General features: G+C 61.1%; 1 protein-coding gene across 1 annotated transcript in view; it reads right to left on the bottom strand.

Moving 5' to 3' along the window:
* Window positions 1–401: 401 nt before the first annotated feature.
* Window positions 402–15,301, bottom strand: part of KDM4B (lysine demethylase 4B) — a 134,001-nt gene continuing 119,101 nt past the window's right edge. Inside the window, 11 exon segments of the mRNA XM_079915879.1 lie at window positions 402–1,729; window positions 2,699–2,791; window positions 3,279–3,398; window positions 3,843–4,024; window positions 4,027–4,081; window positions 4,083–4,274; window positions 8,456–8,564; window positions 8,745–8,800; window positions 9,088–9,164; window positions 10,804–11,026; window positions 13,304–13,482. Of these exon segments, the coding sequence (XP_079772005.1) occupies window positions 1,553–1,729; window positions 2,699–2,791; window positions 3,279–3,398; window positions 3,843–4,024; window positions 4,027–4,081; window positions 4,083–4,274; window positions 8,456–8,564; window positions 8,745–8,800; window positions 9,088–9,164; window positions 10,804–11,026; window positions 13,304–13,482 (1,463 nt within the window). The 3' untranslated portion in view covers window positions 402–1,552.

Here is a 15,301-nt window from a genome sequence, read left to right on the forward strand (position 1 = left end):
AAAAAACCAGGGTGGGTGGGTTTGTTTTTTGCTTTCGCACACAGACACGGATGTTATCTTCGTGGGGGAAGTGTGCGTTCCCCTTTGCTGTGAGACCACCTGTCTGCACGAGTTGTCTGGGAACCCACGACCGACGGACGGGGTGCAGCAACCCAGAGGGACCGGCCACGGGGGCCGGCCCACCGCCCAACCCAGGGCCGCAGGGGCGTCTGCCCGCTTCCTTTTATTCTCTTTACAATATAAATAGCATTTTCAAACTACATATGAACACAGTGACAGCGCCCTGGGGCAGGGGCTGCTGCATGCAGAGGAAACCCAGACATTCCGCCGACTCCCCTGGCACCTCCCGCCCCACCCGCCCCTCCGGGTCACCTGCCCCCTCCCCATCAAGGAAGTTGCTCTCCACTTCCCTTACATGGTTCTCTCTGGCCTGGCAACCGTTAGAGCCTCTTTTTTTAAATTAAAAAAAGTTCTATACAAGCAAATGACGCCCTCAATCCCCCTACAGGGGACAGCGGGGCAGCTGAGAGGCGGGGGGCTAAGAAGCACGTTTTTGCCTGGAAACTCAACCCACAACCCTTACGAGGCAGATTTCCTCTGAGCTGAAAACGATTCCCTCGCGCTCTCTCTCTCCTGGACACACAAATCCACGCGTCACGGAGAGGATACAGGATGTGCCAGCCCCTCGGGTTCCGGGGAAGACCCCCTGCACACCTGGGCCGTAGCCGGACCCCCCGAGGACCGCCCACCCGAGGCCTCAGCTGGGGGATGGGTCTCCCGAGGGGAAGAAGCAAAAGATGGAGCCACCAGAGGAGAGAGCGTTTATTTTGCAAAAGGCCACGCAGACAAGGGGCAGGCCACCCAGGGAGCTGCCGGTCTCCTCCCATTGGGCGCTGGCGGCGGTGCCAGCCACCTGGACCTTCTCGATCTCACGACTGGGAGAGAGTGAGTGACCAGGCGCCACCGTCCGGGATCCCTGGGTGCCCCCAGGCCTCACCGCAGCTACAGTGCATCCCCGCCACTCACAGACCAGCGAGACCAGAAAACACAACAAACGAAAAGACGAGCTGCCTTCATCTCCCGCAGCAATCTTGGTTCTGAGAAAAAGGACATTTTGTCTTGTTGTTTTTAAAGCCACAAATCTAGAAAACAACTTTGGGGCTTGTTTTTCCGTTTCTTTCCTTCTCTTCTTGCGTTTTTTTTAAACAATAGGTATTTATAGAAAGAACCTCACAAAGGTGATTTATGTACAGAAGTCACAATCTCAAAGGCTGCTCAGGAGGCAGGCAATGCAGTAGCACCTTTTCGAGAAGAAGAGCTTACGTGGTTTACGAATCTGGGTTGAGGGGGTGGCGCGTGCCCCCGCCGGCCCCCCAGAGCCCACGTGGCCCTGCTCCCTGAGTCCGGGGGCGCGTGCGGCGTCCTGCTCGCTCCTGTCGCCGAGGTAGCCTCTCGGGCCACGGAGGCGAGGACAGGGATTCACAGCAAGCAAATGCCTGGGCCCGCCGCGCCTGCCTTGCTGGGCCAAGGGGTCGCCGGGCGGCCGGCTGTCCTAGAACGGGGCTCCGGGCCAGCACTGCGCCTGCAGGAGGCTCTCCATGAAGGCCGGGTAGTCCGGGTTCCGCCCCGAGTCCTCCGCGGCGCGAGGGGTGCCCACCCGCGGGCGCTTGGCGGCCTTCACCTCTTCTCCCGAGAAGACATTTTCCTGCGGGGCCCCCGTGGTGACCGACTGCAGGAGATCAGACGGCACTGGGGTTAGTGCGGATGGGGTGCTGTGGCCTTTAGGTCTGTGTCCCCCCCCCAGAGTCCTGTGTTGAAGCCCTACCCTGCCACAGTGTGATGGTATCAGGAGGTGATGAGGTCATGAGGGTGCAGCCCTTGCGAATGGGATCAGTGCCCTTATAAAGGGATCCCAGAGAGCTCTCTCTTGCTCTCTCTCTCCACCATGTGAGCACACCAGAAGGCAGGTGTCTGTAAGCCAGGATCCAGCCCTCACCAGGCGCCGAATCTGCTGATACCTTGATCTTGAACTTCCAGCCTCCAGGACTGTGAGAGATAGCTTGTTGTGTAAATTCCAGTCTGTAATATTTTGTTATCACAGCCGGAACAGACTGAAATACAGGCTCCGCTCGGGGGCCTGGCTGGAGGAGATGCCTGCCCTGCTGGGGGTCAAGGGCCCTGGGCTGCTGACCCTCAGCCAATGACAATGTTCTGAGAAACAACGCTCACTGAGTGAGCCCCCCATCAGGCAGAGGAGGGGCCCTAAGCTCCCAGTCACTGGCTCCCTAGCAGGACGGGTGCCCTGCCATCCACAGAGTGCAGGAGGCAAGGCCAGGGTGTATACAGGCCACTCGTCTGCCTGGCAGCTCCTGTCCGTCCCCCAAGGGAACCTGGCATCTGAGACCCCCACCAGCTCTGACTCAGCTCTTCCACCCATGGCCACAGCCCCCAATCCTCAAAACCTTGGATTAAACACAAAAGAAAGAAGACAGTGAAAGGCTGTGAGAAGAGGCCAGTCTCCCCTGTTCCTTTGTGCATTGCTGACCTGCAGCTCAGATCCATGTGCAGGCGCTTCTGTCTCCTCCTCGCCGGCCGGGCTGACCCTCCCATCCCAGACCAGGCAAAGGCCGAGGCAGGAGGTCAAGGCCACCTGACGGGTCACTCTCCCAGGCAGCAGCGCTCACCCCCAGCCACTTACCAGCCGGGACCGGACCCTCTTGGGGAGCTCCTCGTCCAGGGTGAAGATGTCACCACGCTTCACTGTCAGCTGGGACCCATCCTCGAACTCCACCTGCCAAGGGGACACAGTTCAGCTTGCTGGCTGCTCAGCCTGGCTGGCTGAGGCCCGACACCCGCACTCTCACGGCCTGCTTGCCAGACAAGCCACGGGAAGCAGCACAGGGTCAGCAGCTATCATCTTTCCCGCTGGGATACGGGTGGTTTCTCGTCAAAGATTCCACCCCTTTCAATAATTTCTTTTCCACAATTACGGTGAGAAGCTCACAACCAACTTGGTTTTTAAAAAAAACAAGGGCACTGAATTGTACGCTTAAAAATTGGTTAAAACAGTAAATTTTATGTTATGTATGTTCTACCCCACCCACACACACACACACACACACACACACCTCCAAGGGGGATAATATTGGACAGTTGGACAACCTTCCAGCTTGTGCTGACCTTCTCAGTTAGTGGGCAAACGCCATCATCCCCAGCAGGACCTCTTCGAGGGCCCCGCCCCAGCCCATCCCTGTACCTGGTAGACAGGACCCCCTCACCTGGTAGATGTGACTGGTCACAGAGGAAATGAACTTGGCCCTGTAGATGTTGCCATCAGTCCACCGGAGCTCAACAAACTCGCCCTCAGGTGGGGGACCCAGCCGGGCACAGTCTCTACTCTGTGGAAGGAAGGACAGGCGGAGGGTAAGGGGCGCCCTCGGCCTCGGTCACCGCGCTCGCCTGGGCTAAGAAAGGTCCCATCTGGTAGATTTTGCCACCAGGAAGAAGGCAGTGCTCTCAGCTTGAACTATCAAGGGGAGCTGTGGGCAGGTGCCGAGGCCGGGGGTGCCGTGGCCATCCCAGCCCTGGGGTATCACCCGCCTGCAGGCATATCTAGACTGGCCTGGCTCTGCTGTTTCTACAGAAACAGGTGGCGCTTTCTAGCAGGGGCCCTACAGCCTGGGCCTGTCCATCAGGGACAATGGTGACCCTGGATGCAGGGGACCCCTGTGAGGGATCCGGCTACCTCCCTTCCTAAGGGCAACGCTTGCCCTGCGCCTGTGCCCGCCCCTCGCCCCACCCACCGCCACTGGCCCTGCCCCCTTCGGCCCTGCGCTGCTCACCGTGATGCTCTCTGGGTACAGGTTATCGCTGTAAGACCCGTCGTCAAAGTTCACTTCGTAAAAGGTCTGCGTGGTGGTGCCGATGACGCGGCACCGGTAGTAAAGCCCGTTGCGGTTCTTGGTGATGACCACCTGCCCTAAGGACACGGCCCTCAGGATCTGGACCTGGAGGCGGAGGGGGTGTCAGAACACAGCGGGGCGGGTGGGCGGACAGGGAAACAGGGCGGAGGGCAGGAGGGCACTCACAGTGTGACCCCCCGACTTGTGCTTGAAGCAGGTGATGGAGACAACGTAGGGCCAGTCGTCTGGCTCCATGAGGACGCCAGCGGCGTGGGCGCAGGTCACGTGGAAGGAGGTGGAGCAGTGCTCGCAGGAGCACTGGATGCAGGCGCCCGACACCTTCTTCATCCGCTTCCGGCAGTACACACATTTCTGCGGGGACACGGCGGTGGGAATGGGGCTCTGGCCGGTGCCTCTGCCCCCGCCCCCGCCCCCGCCCCCTGGGGCTGGGAGGCCTCCTGCCGGGCCCCCAGGTCTGTCTCCTGGGAGTGACTCTGAGACCCAGGGCTGGAGTGCGGAGTCCCGGCAGCCGGCCTTGAGTGGAGGCAACCTGGGAGAGTCTTGACCGCGATGTAGAGCCCCCCACAAACCACCCCAGGCCCACCAACCCGGCCTGCAGCTGCCCCCCAGGAGCACTTCCAAGACTGGAATAGGCACCAACAATCACACAGTGAAGCGTGATTCATCCATGAAAAGGAGACAGGCACTGACACTCGCTACCACGTGGATGGACCCTGAGAACACGATGCTCAGCGAGAGAAGCCAGGCACAGAAGGACACACAGGGTGTGATTCCACTGATGGGAAACGTCCAGAACAGGCAGGTAGATCCACAGAGACAGCCAGTGCGTTAGGGGTTGTCAGGGGCTGAGGGAGGGAGATGGCAGTCACCCGATAGGGAGGGGGTTTCTTTCTGGGGTGATGGAATGTTCTGGAACTAGATAGAGGTGATGGTTGCCTAACTCTGTGAATGTAGTAAAAGGAAAATGTTCTCTTTAAAATGGGGGATTTTTTTTTAAAGAAAATAAATATATAAATAAAATGGGGGATTTTATCTTAATTTTGAATGAGAGACGCTGCAGTGTAGCCCTTCATAAGGAGGGGCAGAGGGCCCACACCGTGGGAACGCCCTGCCGGGGTGACCTGCTCTGCTGGGCATCAGCTCCCAGGCCGCCGATGTGCACCTACGCCCACGCCCTGCCACCACTCAGCAACCACCAGCCCGTCACTCTGGGCGTTTAATAAGCGGGCCTTCACCGCTTTGTAAACCGCATTCAAAAGCCAGAGAAGCCCCACAGCAAAGGCGCTGCAGGAGTGCTGCCCGGCGCCAATCGATGGCAATGGTATCTCATTATTAAACCGTCGATGCCTGATTCTCCAGCCGGCCCGCGGGGACAGGTGCAGAAGCACAACACGGCCCTTGAGGACTGTGCTCTGCATGGCTCCACGGGGAGCGGAAGGTGGAGCACAGCTGCCCTGGCGACCGGGCCGCGACCCCACAGCCGAGGCCCGGGAGAAACCTGACAGCCAGGCCTGACACGCAGCTCGTTCAATCCAGCCTCCGGGGGCAGCTCATTATTCCGAGTTTACACGTCATGAGGAATACAGGCCAGGCCCCCATCGGGCCATTTATCAAGGGCTGAGCTCAGGGCTGCCTTAAGGGTGAGTCCCGTGTCTGGGACTCCCTCACTGGAGGCAGTGAGGCGGGGGTGGGGATGGGGGGTGGTACAGGGTGGGGTGTGGACATTGGTGGAGAACAGTGGCCAAGAGGAGGCCAAGGGCTGCGGCTGGGTGTGCCATCAGCCATGGAGGCCACAAGGCACCATGTCCTATGTCTCCGGCCTCCCCTCTTCCCCACCGGCCCCTGCCGTCATCCCTCACTGCCTGCCTGCCAGCCCACCCTCCCTCCCATCAGGATGTGACACCGGCCTCTACACCTCACGGCAGGGCCAACGAGAGGGCAGAGCTGGTTCAGGGCACCCGCCCCGGCAGCCTCGCAACCTGACCTGGCCTGGTGAGAGGGTGAGCACGAGGCTCAGGCCGCCGGCAGGCTGGGGCCACCCCCGCTCACCAGGACCAGTGGCCAGGGAGTCACGGGGACAGAAAGTTGGGCGGGTGACCAGGCGTGACCGTCCCCGAGGCTGCGGCCTGCACATGGCCCCAGGGAGGCAGGCGGGCGCCGGGCACGCAGGAGTTAACCACCGGCTTCCGTGCGAGGCTCCATTAGGCGATACAAGCGAGCCTGGTGTAAAAGGATTTTTAATTCATCGTTACAAGTGCTGGTAATGAAGAGGCTGCAAGCTGGAAATGTCAGATGGTCCATAACGCGTCTGGGAGGGAGGCTCTATCACGGCAGAGCGCACCGCACCATCACTCCACCTGAATAATGAGGCCTTTCCCGCCCGTGCTCCTGGAGGAATCACCCGCAGGCGCCAGCCTCTTCCTAACGCCCGTCCTTGCTGGGCGGGGCTGGCGCTGGCCCCAGTGTCCCCCGTTTCCTGACCAAGCCCCGTCCGTCCCCTCCCACATGGCTCCAGCTGGCTGCCCACTCAGCCCTGCCCGGGGGCCCCGCACCTGTGGGCTCCGCGGTTGGTGTCTCTGTGCCTTCGCTGGGACTCCCCGCTGGGTTCAGTGCCCGCAGCCCCATTTCTTTGCCTCCTGCCCACTACAGGCCTGGAGGAGCGTCACTAGCCAGGCCTGCGCCAGGCAGCTGGGAAATAAACCAGGCAGGAAAAGCAGCCAGGATGCTGTCCATACCCCTGGGCCAAGGACCTAGCTCCCAGATGCCACAAGACACATCCCATCACCCACATGTCCCCCACACGGCCACCTGCAAACTCACAGGTGGTGATGACCTGAGAGCACATGCTGGTGCTCAGATGGCATGATTAGCGCTTTCTGTTGTGGCCCAGCTGATGCTCCCCACACAGGGGACTGTTAGCAGCCCCATTTTACGGAGGGGAAGGCTGAGGCACAGAGAGGTCAAGGAATCTGTCCAGTGTCACACAACTGGCTGGTGGCCAAGCTGGGAAGGGAAGCCAGTGTTTGCTCACTGTCTGCCTACTGCCCACTGAGCCAAAGGCTCTCCCAGATGGGGGAGGGGTGTGTGTGTGACCAGCAAGAGCGGGAGGCGTGAGCCTTGCAAGACCACACCTGCCCAAGGATGGCTGTGCTCCTTAGAGGGGCCAGTGATGGTACTCCTACAACTTAGGAGCAAAAAAGCCACCAGCCCAGTTCAAAAATAGGCAAAGGACTTGAATAGACGTTTCCCTAAAGAAAACATATAGAGGGGGCTTCCCTGGTGGCTCAGTGGTTAAGAATCTGCCTGCCAATGCAGGGAACACGGCTTCGAGCGCTGTCCGGGAAGATCTCACATGCCGCAGAGCAGCTAAGCCTGTACGCCACAACTACTGAGCCTGCGCTCTAGAGCCCGTGAGCCACAACTACTGAGCTTGCATGCCACAACTACTGAAGCCCGTGCACCTAGAGCCCGTGCTCCGCAAGGAGAAGCCCATGCACCACAATGAAGAGCAGCCCGTTTGCTGCAGCTAGAGAAAGGCTGTGCGCAGCAACGAAGACCCAACGTAGCCAAAAATAAATAAATTTAAAAAGAAAGAAAACATACAGATGGCCAACAGGTACACGAACAGATGTCAACATCACTTAATCATCAGGGAAATGCAAATCAAAACCACCTGTTAGAATGTCTATCATCAAGAAGACAAGAGGTATTGTTGAGGATAGAAAGAAAAGGGAACCCACATGCACTGTTGGTGGGAATGTAAATTCGTGTAGCTGCTGTGGAGAACAGTATGGTGGTTCCTCAAAAAATTAAAAATAGAACTACCATACCATCTGGCAATTTCACTCCTGAGTTTTTGTCTGAAGGAAAAAAAATCACTATCTTGAAAAGACACCTACACCCCCATGTTCACTGCAGCATCGTTTACAATAGCCAAGACCTGGAAGCAACCTAAGTGTCCCTTGACAGAAAACGGATAAAGAAGATGTGATGCAGAAATACAATGGAATATTACTCAGCTATGAAAGAGAAGGCAATCCTGCCATTTGCAGCAATGTGAATGGATGTTGAGAACATTCTGCTCCGTGAAAAAAGCCAGACACAGAAGGACCCATGCTGCGTGGTTCCACTTCCACAAGGCATAGGAAACAAACTCACAGAAGCAGACAGCAGAGTGATGGTCGCAAGGGTGGGGGAGGGGAAATAGGGAGCTGCCGTTTAACGTGTGAGAAGTTTCAGTTAGGCATGATGAAGACATTCTAGAGCCCTGCTCGATGACTGTAACTGGATTGGGTACTTAAAATTCTGTTTGGCGGCATATCGCAGGTTAGGCAAGAAAGAACTGGGCAGAGTGCGGGTGGCTTCCTCTGTGTGAAAACCTGGAAATAGAGACGGGGAGGGGCGCCCTGCTTTTCTCCGGGTACCCCCATGGTTATTCAAAGAGTAACTGCTGGCCAAACTGAAATGCGACTTCTGCTTCCCTGGCAGCTACCCTGCATCCCTGGGGCCTAGGGACTCTCCAGGGCCCCTACCAGCTTCCACCGCTGCTCGGGGATGGCGCTGATGTCCACGGGGTGGCGCTCCATCACGTTCAGGAACCGCACTTCCGGGACGGCGATGGCGCAGATCACGTGGATCCACCTGGGGGGGCGGAGCGGGTGGGGTCAGGGGTCACAGGTGCGCTCCGTCCCCTTGGGGTCATCTCACGATTGTGCGCACCGGCTGGCCAGGCCGAGGGGACCTCATCTGCTCCTGCCGGTCCGGCCCCCGCCCCGAATCGCCCCTCAGGACACCCCAGGAGGAGAGTCCCTTCTAACGCACCTCCTGTCAGTCGTCATCTGCAGGGCGCCTCCCCGAAGGTTGCACAGGCAGCACTCCTACAGGGACCAGACAACAGCCAGGTGAGGGGTGTGCAGGGCGGCGCCGCCCGCCTGCTGCTCCGGGACCTGCTCCGTCCCCCGCCCACGGTCCTTACATTTCAAACTAGCGGCCACAGGAAGCGATGGGCCGAGAGAGTGCGTCGGGCTCCACCCGAGACCCAGGGAGGTGAGGCCGCCAGCCCAAGGTCACCCTGCGGGATCGGGCGAGCCCGGGGCCCAGGACCGGCTCCCCCACGGGCCGCGCCGGCTTTCAGAGCACCACCCCAGCTGCAGGGGCGAGTTACCGCAGTCCAGGCGTGGGCCGCGCACCGGGAACACGTCCAGCCCTCGTTGACCAGCTCTGGGCGGATGCCGTAGCAACCTGGAAGACAGGGGCCAGCGTATCTGTCACCGCGGCTGCCCGCGGGCTGCACGGAGCCCCCTCCCGCCCCCGGGGCGGGGTGAAGGGCGGCTGCGGCACTGAGGGTAATTGTGCTCACCAACCGCTCTACCTCAATCCGGGCCACTGCACACAGAGCCGGAGAAAGTCTGGAAGCTGACGCGGGGAAGGAGAGCTGGCCCCCAAGCGGGAGCCCTGCCGGGTCTGGAGGCTCAGCCTGGCCCTCGCCCCCCACCCCAGTCTGGGAGGCTCGCCCAGGCTCTTCTGAGCTGAGAGAGAGGAAGGTGGCCGAGCGGTGGTGTGAGATGCAAGGTGGGCCTCGGGGAGCCCCGAGTTCAGAGCAGCAGAGCTGGGCCCAGAGTCCACTGTTTCCAAAAGCGCAGCCGGAGGCTCTGGGTTACCAAGGTGTTGGCTTTGGGATGTGGTCCGGGTTTACAGTTGCAGAGGGAGCATGGGGGAGGGGGCATGGAGGAGGGGCGGAGGACCATGCCTCAGAGCAAGGGCAGAAGGCACAGCCTGCCCCAGGACCCTGCCTCACCCGGGGTCACTGCCCAGCAGTCCTGCGGGGACCCTGAGCCAGCCGGGGCTCGCTACCCACCAAACGGGCTCTGTGGGCTAGAGGGGCCATTGGCCAGTGCTGAGAGGTCCCTGGGGAAAGGACAGGGAGAAAGCAAGGCAGCGGGAAGGGGGCACCCTGAGGGACGGCAAGGTACCTGAGAGCCCACACCTGGCCCCCTGCTCCATCCCCTGGGGCCCTCAGCCAAGGTCAGGCCTGGGGGTGTCCCCCTCTGTCTGGTGCCAGGGCTCAAGGAAGATGCCTGTGCTGAGGACTCTGCCTCCCAAGGGCAATGAGGGAGGCTCCTCTCCCCCTGCGTGGCTGGACCTCAGGCCCCTCGAGAGCGGCAGGGTGGTGAGCTTGGCTGCTGCCCACCCCCTCCCCCCCAACCCCGACCCCGGGGGGCCCATCTGCCCAGGAGCACGTCTCACAGCCGGGCCCGGCCGGGCAGAGCAGACGGGTTCCCAGCCAAGAGACAGAGTGAGCTCCGGGCAGGCCTCTGCAGGGCGGGCGCTCGACAGAGATGTACACACGCAAAATTAAGCGGCTCCAGGAAGCTTTCTCCCTGTCCTGGGAGCTTAATCTCACATTCGCTGCCCCCTCCCACCCAAGAAGGGGACAGACATCCATCTTCCTGTCTCAGGCTATGGTTGGGACTTCAGGGTTTGGGGGAGGGTAGTCACCGATGGCAGAGATAAATCCGACCCCTGAACCACTCTAGAACCTCAGCTCTAGCATCAGTTCCAACTCCGGCCCCAAAGTGTGGAGTTTAAAAGCGTCACAGCCCCTGACAGGTACCTGATCTCCTGCGGCCTCCCAGGCCCTGGGCGGGGAGGGCAGGCCTCGGTGGAACCTCCCAGAAGGAGGCTGACCAGGCAGTCCTGCCTTGGCCAGGGGGAAGGGCAGGACACCTGCCCCCAAAGGCCAAGACCCCCACCCCATGACGCCAGGTCCCGCTATAGGCCCGAAGCAGCAGCCAGAGGAAGGGGCGAGGGTGGCCGTCTCGGGAGGGGGAAGCGGGGCTGTGTGGTGGCCCCTCGGCTCTCCCCGCTCCCTAGCACTCACTGGCATGGACCTGCAGGCAGCACTTGGCGCAGGAGATCAGCAGGCTGGTCCCGTCATCGCCGATGTAGGAGTTGGCGGGGAGCGGCTCTGTGTTCTCCCCGCTGGAGGTGAAGCACATCTCGGGGATCAGCGGCCGTGTCTTCTGACCGCTTTTGGAAGGCGGTGTGGCCGAGGGGCCCTCCCCGAGGGAGGCCTGGGGAGTCTCCTTCTCGGTCTGTAGGGACTGCAGGAGGAGGGCCGCCATCAGTGGAGAGCCCAGCGTGGGGCGGGCAGGGACCCCTGACATCCTTGAGTCTATCCTCTGCCCCTCCGTCCCCAAGCAGCACACCCCAGGCTGCTCTTTGCCACACTAGCACCCCTACCAGGACACCTGCAACTGCCCCACCATGGGTGTCGCTGACGTACCCTCCCAGCCCCCAACCCTGCTTCAGAAGCCCCCGAGAGATCCTCCCCAAAGGCAGTCAGACTCTGTCCCACCCACCCAGAAGCCCTCCCACTTAGGGTTACTTGCAGACAGCACAGACACTGCCCTGCTGCCCTCACCCCTCTCGCCCTCATCCCACTGCCCCTGGCTCGCTCTGCTCCGGCCACAAGGGCCCCCTCACGGTTCCTCCCAAACGCCAGGCGTGGTCCTGCCCTGGGGCCTTTGTATGTGCCGTTCCCACCGCCTGGGGCGCTCAGATCTCTGCTCACATAACCAGCGGGCCCCCAGGCCTTCCTTGCTCTGTCTGTCCTCGTGGTCCTGACCATCACCTGATGCCGTGTTATCTGTGTATCTATGTGGGGCGTTCTCCCCACCTGTGACTCACACGCGCCCCATGACGGCTGTACCCCAGTCCCCCCAAATCCAATCAGATGAAGAGACTGTGATGAAAACATCCTGCCCATGGCACCGGCATCCAGCAACACTGGGCCTGTCACAGGGTGGTGGGGCTCCCAGATGAGCCTCCCCAGCACCCAGTGACAGAAGGACTCTGACCGGCTCAGGGCATAAGGAAAGAGGCCACCAGAGACCACTGGCCTGATGCACTGTGTGTGTGTGGTGGTGGGGCCCTGGGGCGCCCCATGTGGCAACTTGGATTAGGGGACCGGCTGGTTTCCAAACAGGCAGAATGTCCAGCCACAGCCCTTCCCATGATATGGGACAAGCGAAGCCTGGTCCCCGACTCTGAGGGCTCCGGACTGCGGAAGCGGCAGCCCCGCAAGTCCCACTGATACCGTGGACGTGATTAAGCTGAGTCACAATGCTTCACTTAGCAACCGGGATTAAGGAGATTCGCCTCTTAAGCCAGTGTTCCCAGTGATGACTTCCAGCGGCGAGGGGCGTGCCTAGAGAAGACGTCTATCTGGACGTTTCGTCTTACTTGTTTCCACGACCAGATGTTGGCTCACTTAGGGACCACAGGTCCTGGCAGCTCTGAGTGGCAGAGCCCTCGAGATGGGTGTGCTGCCCTCAGCACGGGGCACAGAGCTCGGCTAGCTCAGCTAATACGTGGAAGATGCCAGGCACTAGGCTGGAAGCCGGGGACCCCAAAACAAGTGAGACCCGGCCCTGTCCTCCAAGGGCTGATAAACAGAGGGCAGGAGCAAGAGCAGAGGCGGGTGGGGGAAGCTGGGGGGCATGCCAGAGTCAGCTTGGGATAGCAGGTCCAGGAAGGCTTCCTGGAAGAGGTGGCAGCTGAGTGGAATCAAAGAGTGAACAGAAATCCATCTGGCGAGGGAGAGGCCTGGGTGGGTGTGTGGGAGATGCTGGGGGACAGCACGGAGCATGCTATGTGTGCGTGCGGGGGCAGATATCACAGGAGAGGATGGCTGTGGGGCATGTGCAGAGGCCGGGGGCCGTGGTGAGCCTGGCGGGCTTTCCAGCTGGGCCCTGCGTGGCTGTGGTGAGGTGCTAACAGGAAGGGCAGGAGACAGGCAGTGGTCAGGGCTGGGGGAGGGGGACATGGCAGGAAACCGGTTAAGGAGGAAACCGGGAGGACGTGGTGGTGGATGGTACAGGGCAGAGTACGGGGAAAGGCCACGATCACAACTTGGAAACTCAGGACAGAGCTGGCGGCCGCGTGGCGCCAGGCCATGCGTGGGTCTTCGCCCAGCCCCAGCCCCCCACCGCCAGCCCCTGTTCACCACGCAGGCGCCTACCTGGACCCACCCCCGGGCCCCCTGCCTGCGCTGCCCCCTGGGCTGGGCTGAGGGCCTCTCAGAGGACAGCCATCTGAGATGCTTCCTTGCACTCTCATCCTCTTTGAGGCACATTGATAAATTACCTTCCAATGAAACGCAGACCCTGGGCTCTCTCCCCGCAGCCCTCACAGGGGCCTTCCGTCGGGCTCTCCACCGAGCCCGCTGTGGCTCCAACAGCAAATGGGTTCTTGGTCCCCATCACCCTCCCTTCAGGGGGAAGGGACTCCCTTCAGGCAGAGCGAGCCCTGGCGCCACCGGGAGCAGGCGGATGCTGCCCGGCCCGGCATGGCCTGGGGGTCCCTCAGCACCGGCTCACCTGGCTGTACGGGTAGAAGAGGGTGCAGATGGCACAGTAGGGCTCCGTCAGGGCGGCCGCCGCGTTGAACTTCCTCTCAGCCTGGAAGCTGGCCGCCTTGTTCTTCCACTGCAGGGACAGCAAAGACCTCAAGGCCTCGGGGTCACCCACGTCCTCGTCCCCAGAGAAAGGGAAGGCTTCTGGAGTAAAGTGGGAGGGGGGAGGAGCTTCAGCACCCAGGGCCCCACCCCACCCAGTGCGCGCTCGAGGGGATGGGTCCCCGCTTCTCGGCCCCTGAGCCCCTCCACAGGGAGGTGCCCTGGCCCCCCTCAGCTCAGGGCTGATCCCATCTGGGGACAGGAGATGGGATGGTCAGGCCTTGGCAGGTCAGGCACAGACTCCCCTGGGAGTCGGGCAGGGGCACTGCTGCCCCAATGTCCTGTAAGATGGAGGCCACTGACAGATGTCCCTCCCATCACCTGTCACCGCGCTGGCCTCCGCCGGCCTCGACTCCCAGCTCACTGTCTGCAATCCCCCACATCCCATTCCTGCACTTCCTTAGGACACAGGGGTGCCATCTGCCCTGGCATCAGCGTCAGCAGTCCCCAGGAACCTGCCCAAGGAGCAGGGTCCTCATCCCTGGGGCCCCAACCTTCCCAGCAGCTGGGCCAGCATGGCTGGTACCACAGCCGTCCCAGCTGTAAGGCCAGAGGCTGCCTCAATGCACGGGGACCCTGGGGCCGCATCTGATCTCCAGAGAGGCCCCTCCTGCTCCCAGAGCTCCAGCCCGAGACCCGCCTCTAGAACCCTCCGCGTCCTCGCCCTCAAATTAGGTTCAGAATCAAAGAAGCCACCCAGGCACTTTTCACACTCCGCGTGCGTCTTAAACGGAAGGCTGAAGCGGAAGATGATAAATGGGCTTAGCAGGATTTCTGCACGTAAGACAATCACTCCGACTTTCAGCCGAGTGTTAAATAGAAGCTTCTCCGTCTCTGCCCCTCCAGCTCCAGTGCCACCGCCTCTTATTCCAACTTCTCCCAGGCGCACGCTGGCTTCAGGCAGGCAGGGTCACTTCTGTTGGGACTGGCCGCTCCCCAGTCTGGCGCTGACTTTCCCTGAGGGCAGCTTGGCCTCAGGTCAGAGATCAGAGCCCGGAGCATCGTGAGTCACAGGTGTCTGCGGGGTGACGGCCAAGGGCGAGGTTTCCTCTGTCCTCGAAGCAGCTTCTCCCACTTTGGGGTCACGCGGCCCTGTCTCCGGTGCAGGGAGCGCAGGGCCAGGACGTCTCTGCTGGAAATGGACTTGGAAATGGGCCAGTTCCGGGCCCCATGCTGCTCCATGATCCTCTAACTCTGAATCCATTTCTCAAGTCTCTCCCTGGGGGATGTGGCTGGCACCTCTACCATCGTTCGTTGCTGCCCTCTGGAAACGCTCTGCGCCAGGCATCCAAACAGATCCCGAGGCTGTGAGAGGATGAGGTGTGGTCCTCGCTCACCTGGAGGGCCAGGAAGGGACACAAACGCACAAGGGCCACGGCAAGTGTGCTGGGGGTCGTGGGCAGGAGCCTCTGCTGACGGCATCTTCTCAGTTCTCACAGGATAAGGAGGGGGCAGAGGTTACCACGGAGACTGTGAAAGCATCGCACCAGGAGCTCTGGGTGACAACTGGCCTCGGCGTTCCCGGCATTCCCAGCACCCACCGTGTGCCTGGCACTAGGCCACACGCTTCACAGGCCTCAGCCCCGTGCACCTCCCTGGCAGGACCCCTTGAGGGGGGCCAGAAGACCCCATTTTACAGATGGGAAAACCGAGTCACAGAAAGGCAAATGGCACCACGGTCCCCGGCTCCGGGCAGTGGGCTGGGGTGTGAGCCCAGGTGGCTGCACCTGCCCCTCAGAGGCCCCACTCGACATCTGAGGCCCTGGGCCCAGTAGAGCAAGCGCCCCCGGGGAAATGGAGCAAACAAGGGCAGGGCAGAGGCCTGCGGGCAGCCGGGCCTGACTCGGGAGCTGTGGGCTGG

Source organism: Stenella coeruleoalba, assembly GCF_951394435.1.
Source record: "Stenella coeruleoalba genome assembly, chromosome: 3".
NCBI lineage: Eukaryota > Metazoa > Chordata > Mammalia > Artiodactyla > Delphinidae > Stenella > Stenella coeruleoalba.